This window comes from Plectropomus leopardus, chromosome 13 (assembly GCF_008729295.1).
Source record: "Plectropomus leopardus isolate mb chromosome 13, YSFRI_Pleo_2.0, whole genome shotgun sequence".
Classification (NCBI taxonomy): Eukaryota; Metazoa; Chordata; class Actinopteri; order Perciformes; family Serranidae; genus Plectropomus; species Plectropomus leopardus.
Window position 1 is genome coordinate 23,788,849 of NC_056475.1, and position 17,624 is coordinate 23,806,472.

General features: G+C 43.0%; 1 protein-coding gene across 1 annotated transcript; it reads left to right on the forward strand.

The window, feature by feature from the left end:
• adamts15a (ADAM metallopeptidase with thrombospondin type 1 motif, 15a) lies at positions 1-15,057 on the forward strand. The gene is made up of 8 exons (XM_042499367.1): positions 1-1,144; positions 5,200-5,332; positions 5,468-5,635; positions 8,717-9,000; positions 9,569-9,746; positions 9,839-10,011; positions 11,227-11,402; positions 11,533-15,057. The coding sequence occupies exons 1-8, from the start codon at positions 218-220 to the stop codon at positions 12,317-12,319; spliced, it is 2,826 nt and encodes a 941-aa protein (XP_042355301.1). The 5' UTR covers positions 1-217; the 3' UTR covers positions 12,320-15,057.
• The last annotated feature ends 2,567 nt before the right edge of the window (positions 15,058-17,624 follow it).

The following is a 17,624-nucleotide window of genomic DNA, read 5'->3' on the forward strand; positions in this document are numbered from 1 at the left end:
TCAGCACACACAGGTGGAGAATGGGAATGGGTCATGACCAGGAGGAGTTTGCACTGAGTGGACTTGTACGACCTGCATTGTTTTAGACTAGCACGCTCTGGATTATGCTCTTCATGCTGATCTGTGGCTCCCAGCGCTTCCACTGAGCTTGCAGATTCAATATCGTTTTTGTTTTCTCTCATGGTCGTTGCATTCTTTATTGAATGCAAACATCGTCATGTTTATCAGAACAACTTTTCTCCTCTACTTTGTGGTCTCACTCTCAAAACTTGCTCGTTGCATGGAAAGTGAACTCTGCTTCCCTAGATTGGATAACAATGACAGGAGGGATTTTGACAACGACGTGGATATCTTTAATGAAAAACGTGTCCTAAAAATAAGAGCTTTCAAGCAGGAATTAGTGATCGACCTACACCAAGACTCTAATTTCATTGCCCCTTCCATTTCTAACCAAGACGCATTCTGGCTCTCCAACACCGATGTCACCACTGACCTGAGCCGGTGTTTTTATTCCGGATATGTGAACGCCGACCCAAATTCTTACGCAGCTTTGAGCCTCTGTAAGGGTTTACAAGGTGCATTTGGCTTCCACGGCTGGGAATATTTTATCAGCCCGGTGCAAAATGACACCACGAGCGCGGAAGGTGCGCACATCATCCGGCGCAGAACCAGCAACAACCTGAAGCTGAATTCCACCTCTAGGTGCGCAGTGGACAGCGACATAAGTCTCCAGGTTGCGCAATCGTTGGAGAAATACAAGCGACTGCAAGATTACAGCAATGTGACCGAAACGATGCTGCGGAGGATGGGGAGAGCCAAGAGGTTCGCGTCGATCCCCAGGTTCGTGGAGACGCTCGTGGTGGCGGACGAGTCCATGGCGCAATTCCATGGAGATGACCTAAAACACTACCTCTTGACACTGATGTCAGTGGCAGCGCGGCTCTACAGACACCCCAGTATTCTCAACTCCATTAACGTCGTCGTTGTGAAGATCGTGATTATATCCGAGGAGGACAAAGGACCCAAAGTGTCCGGTAACGCGGCCATGACGCTAAGAAACTTTTGCACATGGCAAAAAAAGATGAATAAAAACAACGACAAGCATCCGGACTACTGGGACACAGCAATCCTCTTTACTCGACAGGTAAAAATACTTTATTTGAGTTCACGCTGCAGCAAGGTCTAAGATAACAGGGGAGAATGTGGTGTTTTTGTATGCGTAATTACGCACAGAAATGCGTAAATGTGACATTTCTTGGCGAATACATCGTTTATGCTCTAGAATAATGCCTATTATAAAACATCCACCCCCCCCCCACACACCCCCACACACACACACACACACACACACACACAGCCACTCCTGCTGCGTCAGGTAATTGGTTTGCACTCAAAACACACTCTCCACCTCTGTTGAACTCAGAGAGCAGGCACTCAGTGAATATCCAGCCCACCAATATTTTCACAGTTTTGACACTGAGGCTGGGTCACTGAGGAAATCACTTGAGTTGAACAGAGCAATAGTCTTGATTGCTCTTCGTGGATCCTTAGGGGTTAGTTTTATGGACTTGGAACCCACCACTGAGTTCTCTCTGCACTCCCAAATACTTGGCAGATGACTCCAGGTCACAGATGAAGTCATTGCTCACATTTATTGGTCAGTGTGTAACCCACTGATCTATGATGAACTGTCTAACTTGTGTATTTGGGCCACTCTGATTTTATTTTGACACCGATGACTCGGAATAAAGCTGACAAATACATATCTGATTACTGAGAATGAATCTGTTCTAATATAGATTACTCTGCAGATCACCTGCGAATGCAATCACAGTCTCAAAGCTGCCGCCCCAGAATTAAAGAGTCAAAGGTTACTAACATTGACTCAAAAAATGCTTGTTTTAACTGTAACTTTGCCAAATTTAAGTGCCACCAGGGATGCATTAGTCGGAAGAGTCCCATTTTTCTCAGCCGTTCTCATTCCTCCCTCAGCTGTGGGTTTTCCCTACCCACCACCTCGCCTGCTCCTCATTAAACAAGCCCCTGAAGGGAGTGATGTAGAAGGAGGGGGAGGTTCCTATGTGCAACTCAGCGATGTCACATCCCTCCATGTTTCTGCCCCACCTGCTCGCCCCAAACTCTGAAACAAGCGGCTCCAGAGGGGCAGTCCTGCACAGCTGCAGTCAGCCTGTTGCATCTTTACAACGCATTCTTCACTCTGTCACACACTTCCTCTCTCATTCATTCTTTTTGCTGCAAGGCTCCCGTGTAAATACAGTACACTTTTCCTGTCTAGGCCATCACACTTAAAAGATGGGCTGTATTTTCCATAAAAGTATTTCAGCCACAAAATCTAGGGTGTTACCAGGTTTTGAGATCATGAGCTCCACGTGCAGAGTTGACGTTATAAACTGGCCAGTTTAGATGACCCCATTCAACTGGACCTGCCTACAGACAGTGAGTCATGTAGTCTGAGATATAAAGCAGAAAGACAGATTCAATCATTGTTCTGGATCGGTTGAATGACCTATGTTGCAACAAGGGCTGTATTTGAGACGAAGATGCATGTGCCAGGATTGGCCAAAACAAAAACACTCACAGTGCGCCCCTTGTTTGTATGCAAAACTGCCAGGTTCTGTTTGTCAAAATATGACTGACATGTATTTTTAACAAACATTTTGCCATACAGGCCTGTAGCATGCATACAGACAAATTTACCATTCAGAGACTTAATATACTTACTATGATGTACTTATCAAGGGCGTGTTCAATATTTTACACTTTAGCTTTATGCCCGCTGATAACGGAGCATTCTACTGAGCAAATCAGCAAAGGTCAAAAAGTCAGACAACAGTCCATCTTGTGTTGATTCATGACTTGGTGACTTGGAATTAGTCAGTTAAGTCAGTGGTGTTGCTCTGGTGTACCAGGGCTGCCCATGGGCATTTAAGGCACGTCCACTGTCTGCTGTTCAGCAGCCCACGTTGTAATTTGTAGGTTTTATGAAGACCAACTCGGTGTTGTCCAGAGGCAACTGCGGTTGTCTTAAAACTCTATACCCAGCATGATTGTTGCGTAAAGTATGTTGCAAGTTTACTCGGTTCATTAGGTTACTCAAAAAGTTTACTGTATGTGAACATCCAGTCTCCAAAAGATGCAATCTCACTGTAATTCTGATGTATTTATGTTTCCCCTGAGAGAGATGGGGTGGTAGTACTTAAACTCACAGCGTGTTTGCTCTTACATGATAGATAATGGGCTGGGAAAGAAAAGAGTACACCCAAGTATGTTAACCCACACTGCTGTATCAGAGCTTTTTTCCATTCCTCATAGTCATTAGTTTCAAAAGTTCCAACTGAAACTCTGAGCATCCTAACAGTTGTGAATATTGCACCCAGAACACAAACCATAATGGGCCAGATGGTCGTTAAATGCATTGAAATCTGTAGACAAATTAAAATGGAAATATTTAGTCGCTGAGATAATATTGTTTTTAAATTGCAGAAACACACAAAAATGCAAAGATAGATGACAGATGTGGGAAGTAGGTCAAAGCAAAGAACAAACTCATTGACACTGCTGTTTCTTCTCCCCTGTTCGTTTTGCAGTTTTTATTTTTTGCTCATAAATGGCCCAAGCGTTCAGATGTCGTCTGCACACATGAGCACATCTGGACTACATTTGGGCTGGCCAACAATTGTGGTTCTGTGGTTTATTCTAGGAATGATTTGTCATAGCACTCGAGGTCTTCACTTGGCACTGGGTTCTATGTGTACGTCCAGTGTGCAGAGGAGGACTGTAGGGGCCGTTTGACATTAATCTGTGCGTTATCGCTAATAGTTGACCGCCACTAGTTTTCTGTGTGTCTCTGGGTATGTAGAGACAGGGCTGTTTAGGGGCCAGGCAGATGGGCGGGTCTCTGTGGTGGTTACTGCTGAAGTTGTCCTGTGATTAGGAGGTTCAGCTCCAAATGGATACTCACTAAGATTGGGTTTTAAAAACCTTGTGGTGGAGAAATAGGTCATCTGGAAACTCTGCTATGGCATGGAAATGTTATGATTGGGGACAGTCTCATTTACCTCATAGAAGAAGGTGTGCTCTAAACACTGGTGCCCACTAAAAACACTTTAAAACTGGGTGGTGGAAAGATTGGATTAACACAGAAAACAAACCTTACTGTAATGACAATAAAACAACTTGAAGGATAACTCCAGTTTGTTACAACCTGGGTCTTATCTTTATAATTTAGGCCACAGTTTCTATTGGTATTAATAACATTGTACTCACCGAGTTAAAAACATCAAGATTTTAAACTCTGAGGTTAGAATGTTGTTACCAGTTATCATATAACACACATGGATGGATTAATAAACAAGCCTATGGGCACAGGCCCCGGGGCCCAAAGTGTTAGGGAACCCCTTGTCTTCACTTGCAAAATGTCAAATTACCACGTGCTGACCAGCACAAGACTAAAAAAGACCACAAAGTGACACAAAACAAACAAAAAAGAAACAAAATGGCCACAAAAAGACACAAGATGACAAAAAGACACAAAATTAATACAAAAACACATAATGACTACAAAGACATAAAATGACCACAAAGAGATAAAAATGACAATGAAGACACAAAACAAACAAAAAAGAAACAAAATGGCCACAAAGAGACACAAAATGACAGAAAGACACAAAATTACAACAAAAACACAAAATGACTACAAAGATACAAAATTACTACGACACAAAATGATTTAAAAAAGACACAAAATGACAACAAAGACATAAAATGAAAACAAAGACATAAAATGAAAACAAAGACATAAAATGACCACAAAGAGACACAACATGACCAAAGAAACGAAAAATAACAACCAAAACACACAAAACAACAAAAAAAGACTCAAAATAACATCAAAGAGACTCAGAATGACCATAAAAAGACAAAAACCCACAGAAAGATGAATTAAGATGACAAAGAGATGCAAAACCACCACAAATTCTGTGTGTCTTGTTCCTATGTAGGAGCTGTGGTGGCCTTTGCTCAGGGGCCAGTAGTCTCATATTCCACCCATGTTAACACATACAAAATGAAGACCAAGGCCACCAAATTGAGACTCAAATAGTAATAAACTGGAATTCTTCTGGCCTTTTCTCTAACTCTGACCCACTCAAATACACTGAGGCATTTTTTTTTCTCCAGGACCTGTGTGGAGCCTCCACCTGTGACACTCTCGGCATGGCGGATGTTGGCACCATGTGCGACCCCAAGAGGAGCTGCTCTGTGATCGAAGACGACGGCCTACCTTCAGCCTTCACCACTGCCCATGAGCTCGGTGAGCCAACGCCACCCATTATTTAATACACATAGGTGCTGTCACCTTCCCTCTGGTGTGAGGGCGTACGCTCGAGCACAGATAAGTATCCCTTTACTCATAAGAGACATCTGACATCTCGTTCCCTCTCGACAGGACACGTGTTCAACATGCCTCACGACAACGTGAGGGCCTGCGAGGACGTGTTTGGGAAACTGCAGGACAACCACATGATGTCTCCCACTCTCATTCAGATTAACCGCACCAGCCCCTGGTCCCCCTGCAGTGCTGCCATCATCACTGAATTCCTGGACAGCGGGCACGGTGAGTTTTGCCCGACCCCTGACCCCAGTGTCTGACTGCAGGCAGCCTCATAGTGTGTTTGAAGAGGTGTGAAACAAAGTCAGAACAGACACAAACTACACATCAAAGTCTGTCTACATAACTTGGGGAGTAGCTTCTTACTGCATAGATGAAAAAAGTTATATAATGCCTTTTGTGGCTCCACAGGGAGCCGTGCAAAGTCTGATAGATTGCCTCAAGTGACATCACTTGAGTCCGTAGCCCTTTTTACTGAGATTGCACAATAGGGGTGAAATGAAGACTCTTCACCACATCGGCTTTGCTTTTTTATACAGAAACAGCTTCTAGTCTGCCTCAAGAGTGACATATGACACAAGTGTCGCACAGCACTTTCTGAACACTAACAATAGCGTAACATGGCAATAACAGCCATTCACTGTCCATGTTTTATGGAGGATGATCTCTGCTCGGACAAAAAGGAACTACCCGACCTCGTTTTTCCAATATACAGACATTTTCGGCTGCTGATCTTCTTTGAGTTAGCTCCTACCTGCTTTATAAAATACCCCGTCAGTGGGTTACACACATAAGACATCACACTCGTCCTGTCCTGCAGGCTGTTGCTTTTACACAGATGTCGATTCGCCAATGTTCCTAACTCCGCTGGCTTTCACCTCTCTTCTCCCACTCTGTACCTTTTACACAAAATGGAGAGGCAGAATAACGGCACTAAATTCCCGCCTTGAACATGTAGTGTAAAAGGCACTAGCATCAGCTGTGGTTGAAGACTACAAGTTTGAAAATGAAAAAGATCTGGTGGTGTGACGTTAAAAAAAAGGCCTCTGTAATCTCTACTTGAGGCTGGCAGCTCAAAGCTACATTTAGCAGTACTACTAGTTAAACACAGCAGCACTAAAGCTGCATTGTAAGTAATGTAGCTGTCATGCTTTGACAAGAAAAACAATATCTTTGGTTCAGCTGCATCAATTTCAATACTTTTTTTTTTTTTTTTTACACTCCCATCGTGACTCCAACAATGTTTTAGGGGTGTGATTTATTTTCATTTAGCCTTTTTTTAATCAGGTTAATCCCATTGAGATCAAAGATCTTTTTTTCAAGGGAGACCTGGCCGAGAATGGCAGCAACACACAGTTACACCAACAAAAACACTCATACAGTACACATTAAAAATACGCCACAGTCTTCAATCATCAGTTAAAATAGTTGCACACAGACAGTCTGGCCTCAGGTCTTTTCATTAAGGATTTAGAGAAGTAATTCAAGTGCCACCAACGTGTAGTTGTGTTAATCACGAGACAAGACATCATTTATGCATGGTATTATTTATATAACCAGAGTTGTTTCTGCCCACGATTCTGTTTGTCAGAGGATCAAGATATGATCTCCGTGCAGGAGTTGAAGAAGAACAGGCTCCTCTTTTGACATTTTCTCAATTTTAGTCCATTACGCTGCGTTAACAGCCCCTTGATTTGCAACAATCATTTGAGGTAAACGCAAGTGAGAGCATGACTGAATTTCATCAGTCTGTCTTCAAATGTGACATCTGCCTTGACCCCATATAGCACCATGCTCATAGAGAAGACTTACAAAATCCAAAAGAAATTCACTCAGTTGGATGCAGATTGTTTGCCAAGCAGGCCAGACCACAGGACTTGGCCTCAGAGCAATGCTAAACGTTTATTTTAAAACTGCCCCCACATCTGTCCCAAATTAGAGGGCTTGTTCTGGGGAGAGTCGCCACAGTGGTTTGGACAGCGAGGTGTATCTGCCCAGTGTTTCCCATGCAGGTTTACTCCAAATAGACAAACTTTTTTCTTTTTTTTTTTTGCTTCTCTTAGAGTCCATTTAAGAGATGGTCCGAGAACAAAAGAACACAAACTGGTCCAAAGTGAGGCACAGAAGATTTTTGACTCAAAAGGGAGTGATTTCTATCTGACAATGTTTTAACTTGGTTTTTCTTTCTTCCTGTCATAAATCTAGACTTCAAAAGGCTATGAGGAGGGAAAAAAACATGCTGCTACATGTTAAGAGGCAATTTTCATGTAGCGCTGCGCCCAAAATTATTTGTAACCTGGTCATTTCTACAAACACACACACACACACACACACACACACACACACACACAATACCAGCTATTGTTTTCAATGATTGCTCTTCAGAGAGTGAGAAGGAAGGAAGAGGAGAGGTTGAGCTTGACTTGTTTTATGTAGTATTGTACTATCAGTTAATCAGCGGCTTTCTTCTGCCAAATTTGCGGTGAAATGGGAGGAAAAAACTTTGCCACCAGTTACAGCTCATTCACTCACCGCCTTATTATCTGTTGTGAATTCGCCGCAACACGAATGGCGAAATAAACGGTTCAGAGCAACTGAACTCCGTTTTTCCCCTGGTGCTAATGACTTGTTTTGGAAGTGTAAATTCCCCATAAGGGTGAGAAACGGTGTGATAAAACCTCCTCCTGGAAGCCTTCTCATACCATGACGTTGATCTTTCATGTTTCCAAGCACCTGCTCGTCAGTCTCCTCCTATTATTAGCCTGTTCCTGGAAAGGTTTCTCCATGCCATTTATTGTAAATGCAGTCCATGCCACTGACCTTTGAACTGCTTGCTAGTCACATGTTATTTTGGTTCAAAGCTAAGATTTCAAGCCCAGATCTGAAAGTTTAGGAATATTCTAGTTTAACTTGATCCCTGGGTGGGATCAAACATGAGGACAAGCTTGTGGGTTTTTTGTTTAAGGAGGGTTTGAGGATGGGATGGGGGTTGGGGTGGGCTAAGTGTGGGGCGCTCATGTATTTGTGTGCGTTATGTGTCTGTGTGTGGTATGTGGCATACACTGCATGCACTGCATCAGGCTGTACTTTCACTTCAAAGAGCCCAAATCACAAGGGCGATGGCTGCTTACTGCCTCCAACCCACAATCCCACCCACCCACACGCACTTAATGAAAAGGACAGTGGAAATATTGATGCATAAGTACAGATTGCATTGTTTTCCGTGATTTTGGGATAATATTTTGGTGAAATGTCAAACAGTGGTTGTAGTTTCAGCGTGCTGACCACTGAGTCTCCCTCTTTTAGGGGAATGTTTGCTCGACCAGCCACAGAAACCGCTGGTTCTCCCTGACGTGCTGCCGGGAGCATCCTATATCCTCGACCGCCAGTGTGAGCTCGCGTTCGGAGAAGGCTCCAAGCCCTGTCCCTTTATGCAACCACCATGCGGCCGTCTGTGGTGCACAGGAAAGTCAAATGGCCATTTGGTGTGTATGACTCGGCACTTTCCCTGGGCAGATGGCACCCACTGTGGAGACAATCAAGTCTGCGACCGAGGGGTCTGTTCTGAAAAACGGGACCAAAATGTGAAGGTAAGGCTCACAGAAAGCCAGACTTCTTGGTATCACCTTTACCTTCTTGCTAAACCAAAGTGGAGCTAAGCAGTACCCAAAAGTTTGTCTTTGGCTCATAATTATTGGGGAACCTGTTTTGGTGTTATATCATACCCATCTTTTAAAGATATACAGCAATACAGTGCCTTTGTCAAATAGTGCTATATGAAACCATTAGAGGTACTATACTGTAGACTTGGGGCAGTATGAAAGTGTGTGCAAAAAGGTTGAGCGCCTCTGGAAATACACTATTTCGATGTACTGCTTGTATTTCTCCTATAAAACTAAGCTAAACTAAGTCGAGAACCTCTGGAGAACAATACAGGCACTCAAAAAGGTTCTCCATTGCTTCTTCAGCTCAGTTTACTCATTATACTGGGAAAAAACCAGTAGAGAACCTCTAAAGAAAAATACAAGGGCTGTGAAACTGTCTTTGTGTGGCAACAGTGCTATATACCATCAACCCAAGCCAAAGAACCACTGAGATACCAACATTTTGTTTTTAAAAAGGTCTTTGTTGTTATATAATCTTCCTGTGTATTTCCAGGTGGACGGCCGCTGGGGAAAGTGGGGCCTGTTTGGTTCCTGCTCACGCACATGCGGAGGCGGCGTCCAACTGTCTAAAAGAGAGTGTAACAACCCAATTCCGTCAAATGGGGGTAAATACTGCCAAGGGGTTCGGGTCAAATACCGGTCCTGCAACCTGAACTCCTGCCCTGACACAGGTACGAGGCGTTAAAAGTGGACAACTATGTTCAATGACATTTTTCCCCTAGAGCGTTCCCACCTCTCACCTCTCTCCCTCCTCTCTGTGTAGGGAAAACTTATCGTGACGAGCAGTGTGAGAACAGTGGCCGCAGCTTCAACAGCAACCGCATCGACCCCTCTGTGGTGTGGGTGCCCAAGTACTCCGGAGTGTCCGTCAATGACAGGTGTAAGCTCATCTGCAGGGCTAACGGCACTGGCTACTTCTACGTCCTGGCACCCAAGGTAAACATAACACCTTAAGTGTACTCTCTACTTTGTCTCAATAAATGTAATGATAATTTGATTGGTGATTGGCCAACAGTCTGAATAAATGAAGAGTTATGAGGCCGAGAAAGGACAACGTGAATATATGACAGCCAGCTGCCTCTGGCCTACGTGCAAAACGTGGAGGGAGGAATGAAGGAGAAGAGGAGGAAAGTTTATTTCTTTCAGATAGCAGGGTGTAGAGTGAGCTTAAGCAGCAGTTCACACTTCACTCCATCATACCGGCTTAGGAGGAGTAGATAAGAGTGCTCAGGGGACACGCAGCACTGAATCACGGAGCAGCTGCGTGTTTTAACCACAGAGTCATGACTTTGAGGCAATAATGAGGTTACAGTACTTTCTGCGTATAATTAAGTTTAAAACATGAGCTAGGTTTTGGTTAATTTGGTGTCAGATACATCTTAAGATAGAAAAAATGTCTGCGTCAGGGTGCGGTTGACCACATCAAGTGACCTTATCAGTCACAGACGGACAGACTGGCAGTGAGGCTGATTTGGTTGACAGCCTCACTTCTGATACTATCCTCCACAGAAAACACACTACCTCACCCTTGCATCCATGTGTTCAGTATTTATCATTTAAGTATCTAACTAGTACACTTATCATCGATCATTTCAGCATTTATTTTGCCTGCTTGTCTATTAATGAAAAAAATGGGACCGTATGTACTGTATTGGTAGAACTGTTGTCAGTGGATGTGCCAAAGAAGTACAGGAAACAAAACAGCTAGTACACAGTATGTAATGGCTGATGGACTGGTGGGAGGCCACCATGTTTCTGCAGCAATTGTCTAGTCCTAGGGGCAACATCACCAAAGCCAACACAAAATAAAACAAAAGGCAAGACATTTACAACACAAACCATGAACATTTAACCACCTCTTAATGCATAGCACTTTGAAATGCAAAGTTGAAGCTCACAAAGTCAATGGAGCTCTGTGCTGAAAGGAAAGGTCTCTTGTATTTCATGTCCATTTGCATATTCTTCTTACATGGTTAAAATTAACTAAAACTGACACCCCTAACCTGGAATAAAGGTATAAGACAAAGTAAATTCACAGGGACTGTAGTGTTGGCTCCAGTGTGTGCGGGGTGCTCTGTTGCTCCCTGTGACCACAGATTTCTGTCCTGTAGTGTTTATGAAATAACCTCATAGCATCTTTGTACATTGCAGGTTGTGGATGGGACTCCGTGCTCCCCAGACTCCACAGGAGTTTGTGTCCAAGGGAAGTGCATTAAGGCTGGCTGTGATGGAAAAATTGGCTCCAACAAGAAGTTTGATAAGTGTGGAGTCTGCGGAGGTGATAGCAAGGGCTGCAAGAAGGTGTCGGGACTCTTCACAAAGCCTGAGTGAGTAAAACCCACATCGTCATGGGACACTGCTTACGTCATCCTTATTTCCTCCCTCACTTAAACACGATAGCATTATCAACTTCACTATTGCAGGCTCTCATTGACTGTAATATGTTTTGTCATGTAGGCACGGCTACAACTTTGTGGTCGTGTTACCGGTGGGCGCAGCCAACATAGACATCCGTCAGCGAGGCTACAAGGGCATAAGGAATGATGACAACTATCTTGCGGTTAAAAACAGCGTGGGCCACTACCTGCTCAATGGGAACTACATAGTGTCGGCTGGAGAGAGGGACATCATTGTCAAGAATAGCCTGCTGCGCTACAGCGGCACATCTGGAGCCTCTGAGACCCTGCAGGCTGTGAAGCCCTTGGGAGAATCCCTGACTGTGGAGGTGCTGTGTGCGGGCCAGATGACACCTCCTCGCATCCGCTACTCCTTCTACCTCGCTCGTCAGACCAAGGAGGACAAGACTCTGAAGAAGGAGGGCCGTGTGACCTCCCATAACAGTGTCCTGGCTGAGGATAGTGTCAAGGAGAAGGACCCACTGAAGAAATCTTATAGCAAAGAGGATCCTGCTCTTGGGAAATGGATATCTGCAGGTTGGGACGAGTGCTCAGTGACCTGTGGCAGTGGGATCCAGAGGAGGATGGTGCAATGTCTGAGAGCAGACGGGAAGCCAGGATTGGACTGTGATCCTTCACAAAGACCCTCAGCCACCAGGGTTTGTGGAGACCCCTGTCCTGAGTGGCATATTGGGCAGTGGTCACCTTGCTCCAGAACCTGTGGGAAGGGCTTCAAGAGACGACCGTTGCACTGCAAAACCCAAACTGGGCATCTGCTCCCAAGGGACCACTGCACTGGCTTACGCAAGCCACAGGAGCTGGACTTCTGTAGCCTAAGGCCTTGCTAATGACTCAAACCTATAAACTACAAGACTTTGTAATGTTTGAAATGGACTGAAGTGAATCCACCTGCAAGTATCTCACACACCGTCTCTGTCAGATGCAGATTTTTCCACCTGCATGATGGGGACACTTGCTTGGAAGAACAAGAATATCTGAAGGAGAGTGAAAGCCGCAGGATGAATGCTGGAAGATACTCTTCACTGCCATCACTCTGACTTCAAAAGACATAATCCAGGACTAACTCTGATGGCAAAATAACATGATCGAAGGTCAAACAGAAATGTAGTTGAATCCCCTGTATTGTCAGCAGACACAGAATTCCCACTTGCAAGCAATCAATCTAGTTTACCTTATAAGTCTGGAACCCATTTTATGTCATAACATTTTAACTGCTCAGGTTTCAGAGTTTTATTGACTCAAATAGATCAGTGAAGCCTTTAGGTTGTCCAATAAAAATGATTCAATTCATTTTTCAAAAGGCAAATATACCAGGATTGACGAGCGTAACTCTTTACAAAGTGGATGAAAACATAACGCCAACAATACTTCACATATACCCCCTTTTCCACCAAATTAGCTCTCGTTCCTGAACTAGTTCTGTTCAGGACTCTTGGAACCTAGGTGCTCACGAGCGCACCAGCCCACGTTTTCATCAGTTTTTATCAGAACCTTTGTAAGTAGGGCTGTCAAACGATTGCATGTTTTAATAGCGATTAATCGCGGACTTTCTATAGTTTATCACAATTAATCACATTTTTTAATCACGTCGTCAATTCCATTACTTTGCATTTCAAAACAGTTATAAAGTCCATGTTAACAAGGTGAAATTTTACCTGATCATTTTTTTACCGAATCGATTGACAGCAAAAAAACTGCATGGGACTAGCATTAAGTGAGCTTTTTCGTAAAGGGGAGGCTCATAGGTACACACAGAACTCATTTTCACTCAGATATGCAGAGGTTAAAGGTCGGAGCATTATTCTGCCCCCTTACAGAAAAGCCACTATGACATGGTTGGTACAGCCTCTTAAAGATGGGAATGTTGGCCGGCGAGTAAATGCGATTAAAAAAGATTAACGCAGAAATTATCTGACACCACTAATTGTAAGCAAAATTGTGTTATCAACAGAGGGCATTGCACCAAACTTAACAGTTGTAGCAATGTGGCAGACCCCACTGATTACCTGCGGACTTCTTCTTCTGATCTGTTATTACATACATTTGTTTTGGTCCAAAAACAAGCATGAATCAATTAATAAGATCACTGCACTTTTCTTTCCCGATTATTTTTTGGCTACAGTCCATTGTTGCCTTCACCATCCTCTCTTTCAACATGTAGACATACCCACTGATGTTTTCATACTTAGCACTTCAGGTCAAGGAAAACCTTTTTTTTTTGTTCCAGCTGAGAACCAATTTTTCCAGTTCCAAAGCAATTTATTTTTAGTCCAAATGCTCGGAATGGTTCAAAATTACGTGTGGGAACCGCAACGGAACCCGTTGCATGTTGGTGGAAAAGGGGAAACAGAAAAGAACATCTGCCTAATGATTAACATGTGTGATTTTCATCTGCCATCTCATAAGGTGCTCTTTTCAGGGAATCTTTTTTAAATCACGGAATTGACTTGGAAACAAAACAGAGCAAATCACTGTTGTGGTTGTGCAGATGAAGCCTTGCTGCTGCGTTGTTTATTCAATGCACATGTACATATATTTTAAATCTGTTGTAGCAAATCAAGATTGATACAAAATTGGATAGATTTCTACAACCACCGATGCATTTTCAACATGTTTACTTTCACAGAAACAAACAATAAAGATGCAACCAGCATTTCTCCTCCAGTACCAGGAAGCTTTAGACATTGATTTTCTGCAGACCTCACTCAGCACCAGTCATGGAAACAGTTTAAACTAGAATCTGAACTTGCACTGGTAGCTTTCATGACAGATCTGACTAAACAAAAAGGGCATGAGACAATGGCCAGTGGTCCCGGTCAGCTGCTGTGGCTGCCAGCTGTGGGATTTCATTAGGCTGTATCACAACATTGCGCTGCTCAGGTGAGACACGGGCTTAGCCTGATGTCACACACACATATACACATGCATGCACTCACACATGCACACATGCCGTGTTCAATTCCCAAATTCTGTGTTCAACACATTTGACTGCTTCCTTTATTTCCTTCTATCATTCGACTACAACAATTGTCCTCTCAGTTTATGGTGTTCAGCCATGTCGAGTCATGCCTGTCTGGCACAGTTACCACAGATAATTTATTATCAATGAAACGATAAAGCAAAGAGGGGAAGAAAAACTGGCAAGCCCTCAGTCACGCTGTACAGAGTGCGTGTTTCCCTGGATCTCCTCGTTCATGGTCCCCCAGCCCGAGCCAAGCTGTTCCTTGTACACACTCGATGAAATCCTGTACTCTATTATATTCTTGTTTTGTTTCTTGAAGGGGCCACATTGTCCAATTCAACATCCAACTACAGGATGGATCCTGCGTCAGTTGGATTATCTTTTTTATTTTTTATCAGCTTTTGCACTTTGTACAGCAAAAGAAACCTATGACCTACATGGGCTGTATTGTATACTATGTATATATTTATTCAGCTCTGTGCAAAAAACTAATGTAAATACGTTTTAAGTCTCCTTTTTTTTTTTTTTTACACAGGCATTTGTAATTGTCTTTGACTTAAGTGTATTTATTCCAAAAATAAAGCCATTCACAAACAGAACTAATCAATAGTGCACTGTTTGTTCCTGTTCAGCAATGTTTTTAATGTTAGTACCCAGGCCTGGTCACAAATTTTGCTAAGAAAATTAATTCATTCATTTAATGTCAATAGTAGTTCACGAGCAGTATTGCAACATTCACATTTAACCTCCTCTGTCTGAGTGGTTTAATTGTTACAAGATATGAGTCCATGGCACTATTCTGCCTTTTAAATGAACCGCATGAACTTCTTGTCCTATTAGCGACCACTGACTTTTTATTTTCCCCTTCACTGATTTTTTATTGAACTAAATTGTTTACAATTAACAAAAGGCCAGGGGGAGTGAAGAGTACAAGAGAGTGGAGAGGCTCTTGTGACCATGGATGTATAATTTGAGACAGAGCCCAGTTCATTACAATGAAAGTTGCTTTGTGGGACATGATGCTAAAAAAAAATCTCAATTTCTGCTGTATGAAATTGCCAAGATCTTCCACAACGTGGTGCCCATAGAGCAAGCATACTAGAGGCTTTCAGCAGCTGGGCGGCTAATTTATGCCGGCAGAGCAGCTCCTACTTTTGATTTAGCGCTCCACTAACTCAAACAGGGACATAAATAAATTAAACCTGCAGCTCTTCTAGACCTTCAAAGTGTCATCAGACTAAATGGATCAAATTCTGATAGTGAAACAAGTCATTTTGCAGGGGCTGTGACCCTCATTATATGTATGTAGTAATAGACCTGGATACAGCATTTAAGGTTTCCCCCTATTCATTCCGATAAAAGTTGCTCAGTGGTTCATGAAGCTGTATGAGATTACCCAAATCTCCCACATTACCACCCACATAGGGCATGCGCACTAAAGACTTACGACGACCATGCGTGGCCGAGCTTTTGACTTCCAGGTTAGCGCTCTGCTAACTTGAATAGTAATCAAAATAATTTCATTGTTCAGCTCTTCTGGAATTTTTGAATGTTTCCAGACCAAATGCAAAAGATCTTAATAGTGAAACAAGTCATTTTGACAGGGCTGTTGTGCAGCTGGAAAAAAGTGTCCTTTGATTTACATACATCTCTTTTAAAAGAAAAAGTCTATGGAAAAAAGTCTTTTTTGGCCCCATGGCATCACTTGACAGACCCGGATATTGTAATTCCACATTTGGTCACTATGCCTAATTGGCCTCAAATTTGGGTTACTGGGGGCTTAATTTTGACTGACTAGAACTGACTAGAAGTGATGTGTTGAATGTCACTAAATTACCAAGCTTCCAGAGTCATGCATTTTGCAACACATCCTAAAAACCTAAAGAAAGTTCACTCTCCCCTAGTACTTCAAAATAATATCAACCTTCATATGACTGCTGAAGGACATGCATCAAAGTCTTTATCTTTTTAATCTGACATTAAGAAGAATTATGCATTTCAATCCTTTAAAAAAGCATAAGCATAAGCATAAGAAAGCCACATTCGCCCTTAAGCTAAGTTTAAGGGAGGGACAAAAAAAAAGCCTCACCTTAGATAAATTAATGCACAGCTTTTGCCAAAAAAAATCTATAATACTGCCACAGGGAGAAAAATTACAGAACTCACACTGAGCAGACTTATGGCGAGGGTCAGCATTAAAATTAAACAGAAAAAAAGGGAGGAAGCAGATCAAGTGTGGATCATGAAACATGTGCCAGAGCATAAGCCCAGGTTCTCTGCTTCCTCTCTGTGAAATACCCAAATTAATTACCTCACATGTGCAGGCACAGTAAACTGTGCATACTGTGGGGGAGATGGGTGGCCAGCATGCCTTGTAGCAGCTCACTGTAGCCTATAAACTCTACTTTCCCGTGCATTTGTTTCACGGTCAACACTTCAGACATGCAACTACAGATATTTTCCACCGGCTGACGTGGACTCGTTCTCCCCGTCTGCGTCTATGACCTGTCCAAGAATGCAGCTGTGTGTGAGAAGGTGGAAATTTTGAATTGCGGGAATCTGGCATGATGACTTATGCATGTCTGAGGACTTTGGGAAAAAGGGCAGCGTCTAGCATGGGAGGTCTTGTGTCAGACATTTTTTAAGCTTTTTTTCAGAAGGAAGTGATATGTCAAAAAGGCTGAATAGTCTGACCTACATAAGAGCAGATAGAGGAAAAGCTGGAGGAGAGCCAATGGAAATATTTATTTGTTCCCCTAGATGCCTCTTGCCCGGGTTTACAGTCATATCTAGTTGCAGGTTTGATGGCTTTAATTGAGCCAGACTCCTTATCAAAAAGAATATTTGGCATCAACCGCCTCTCGACAGTGAAGCTTTTGATTTGGAAAAATAAATCTCATATATAGGGATGTCTGTGTTATGTGTGAACTTAAAACCAGGGATTAATGATCTCAGCCTCTAAAACTGTGCAGTGAATTCTCCATGCATTCTCCAATGTTGGAAGAGGAGGGGGAAATAATGGAGGAGTTGGACCCTGACCTTCGATTCTTTAAAGAAAAATTTGACTTCTTTACAATTTGAGTCTTGTATTTGTAGTTGTGGCCATCATTTCTTGACTTCCTGGTCCAACTTTGCCATCCTTACTGGAACTATATGTGCACACTTCCTGC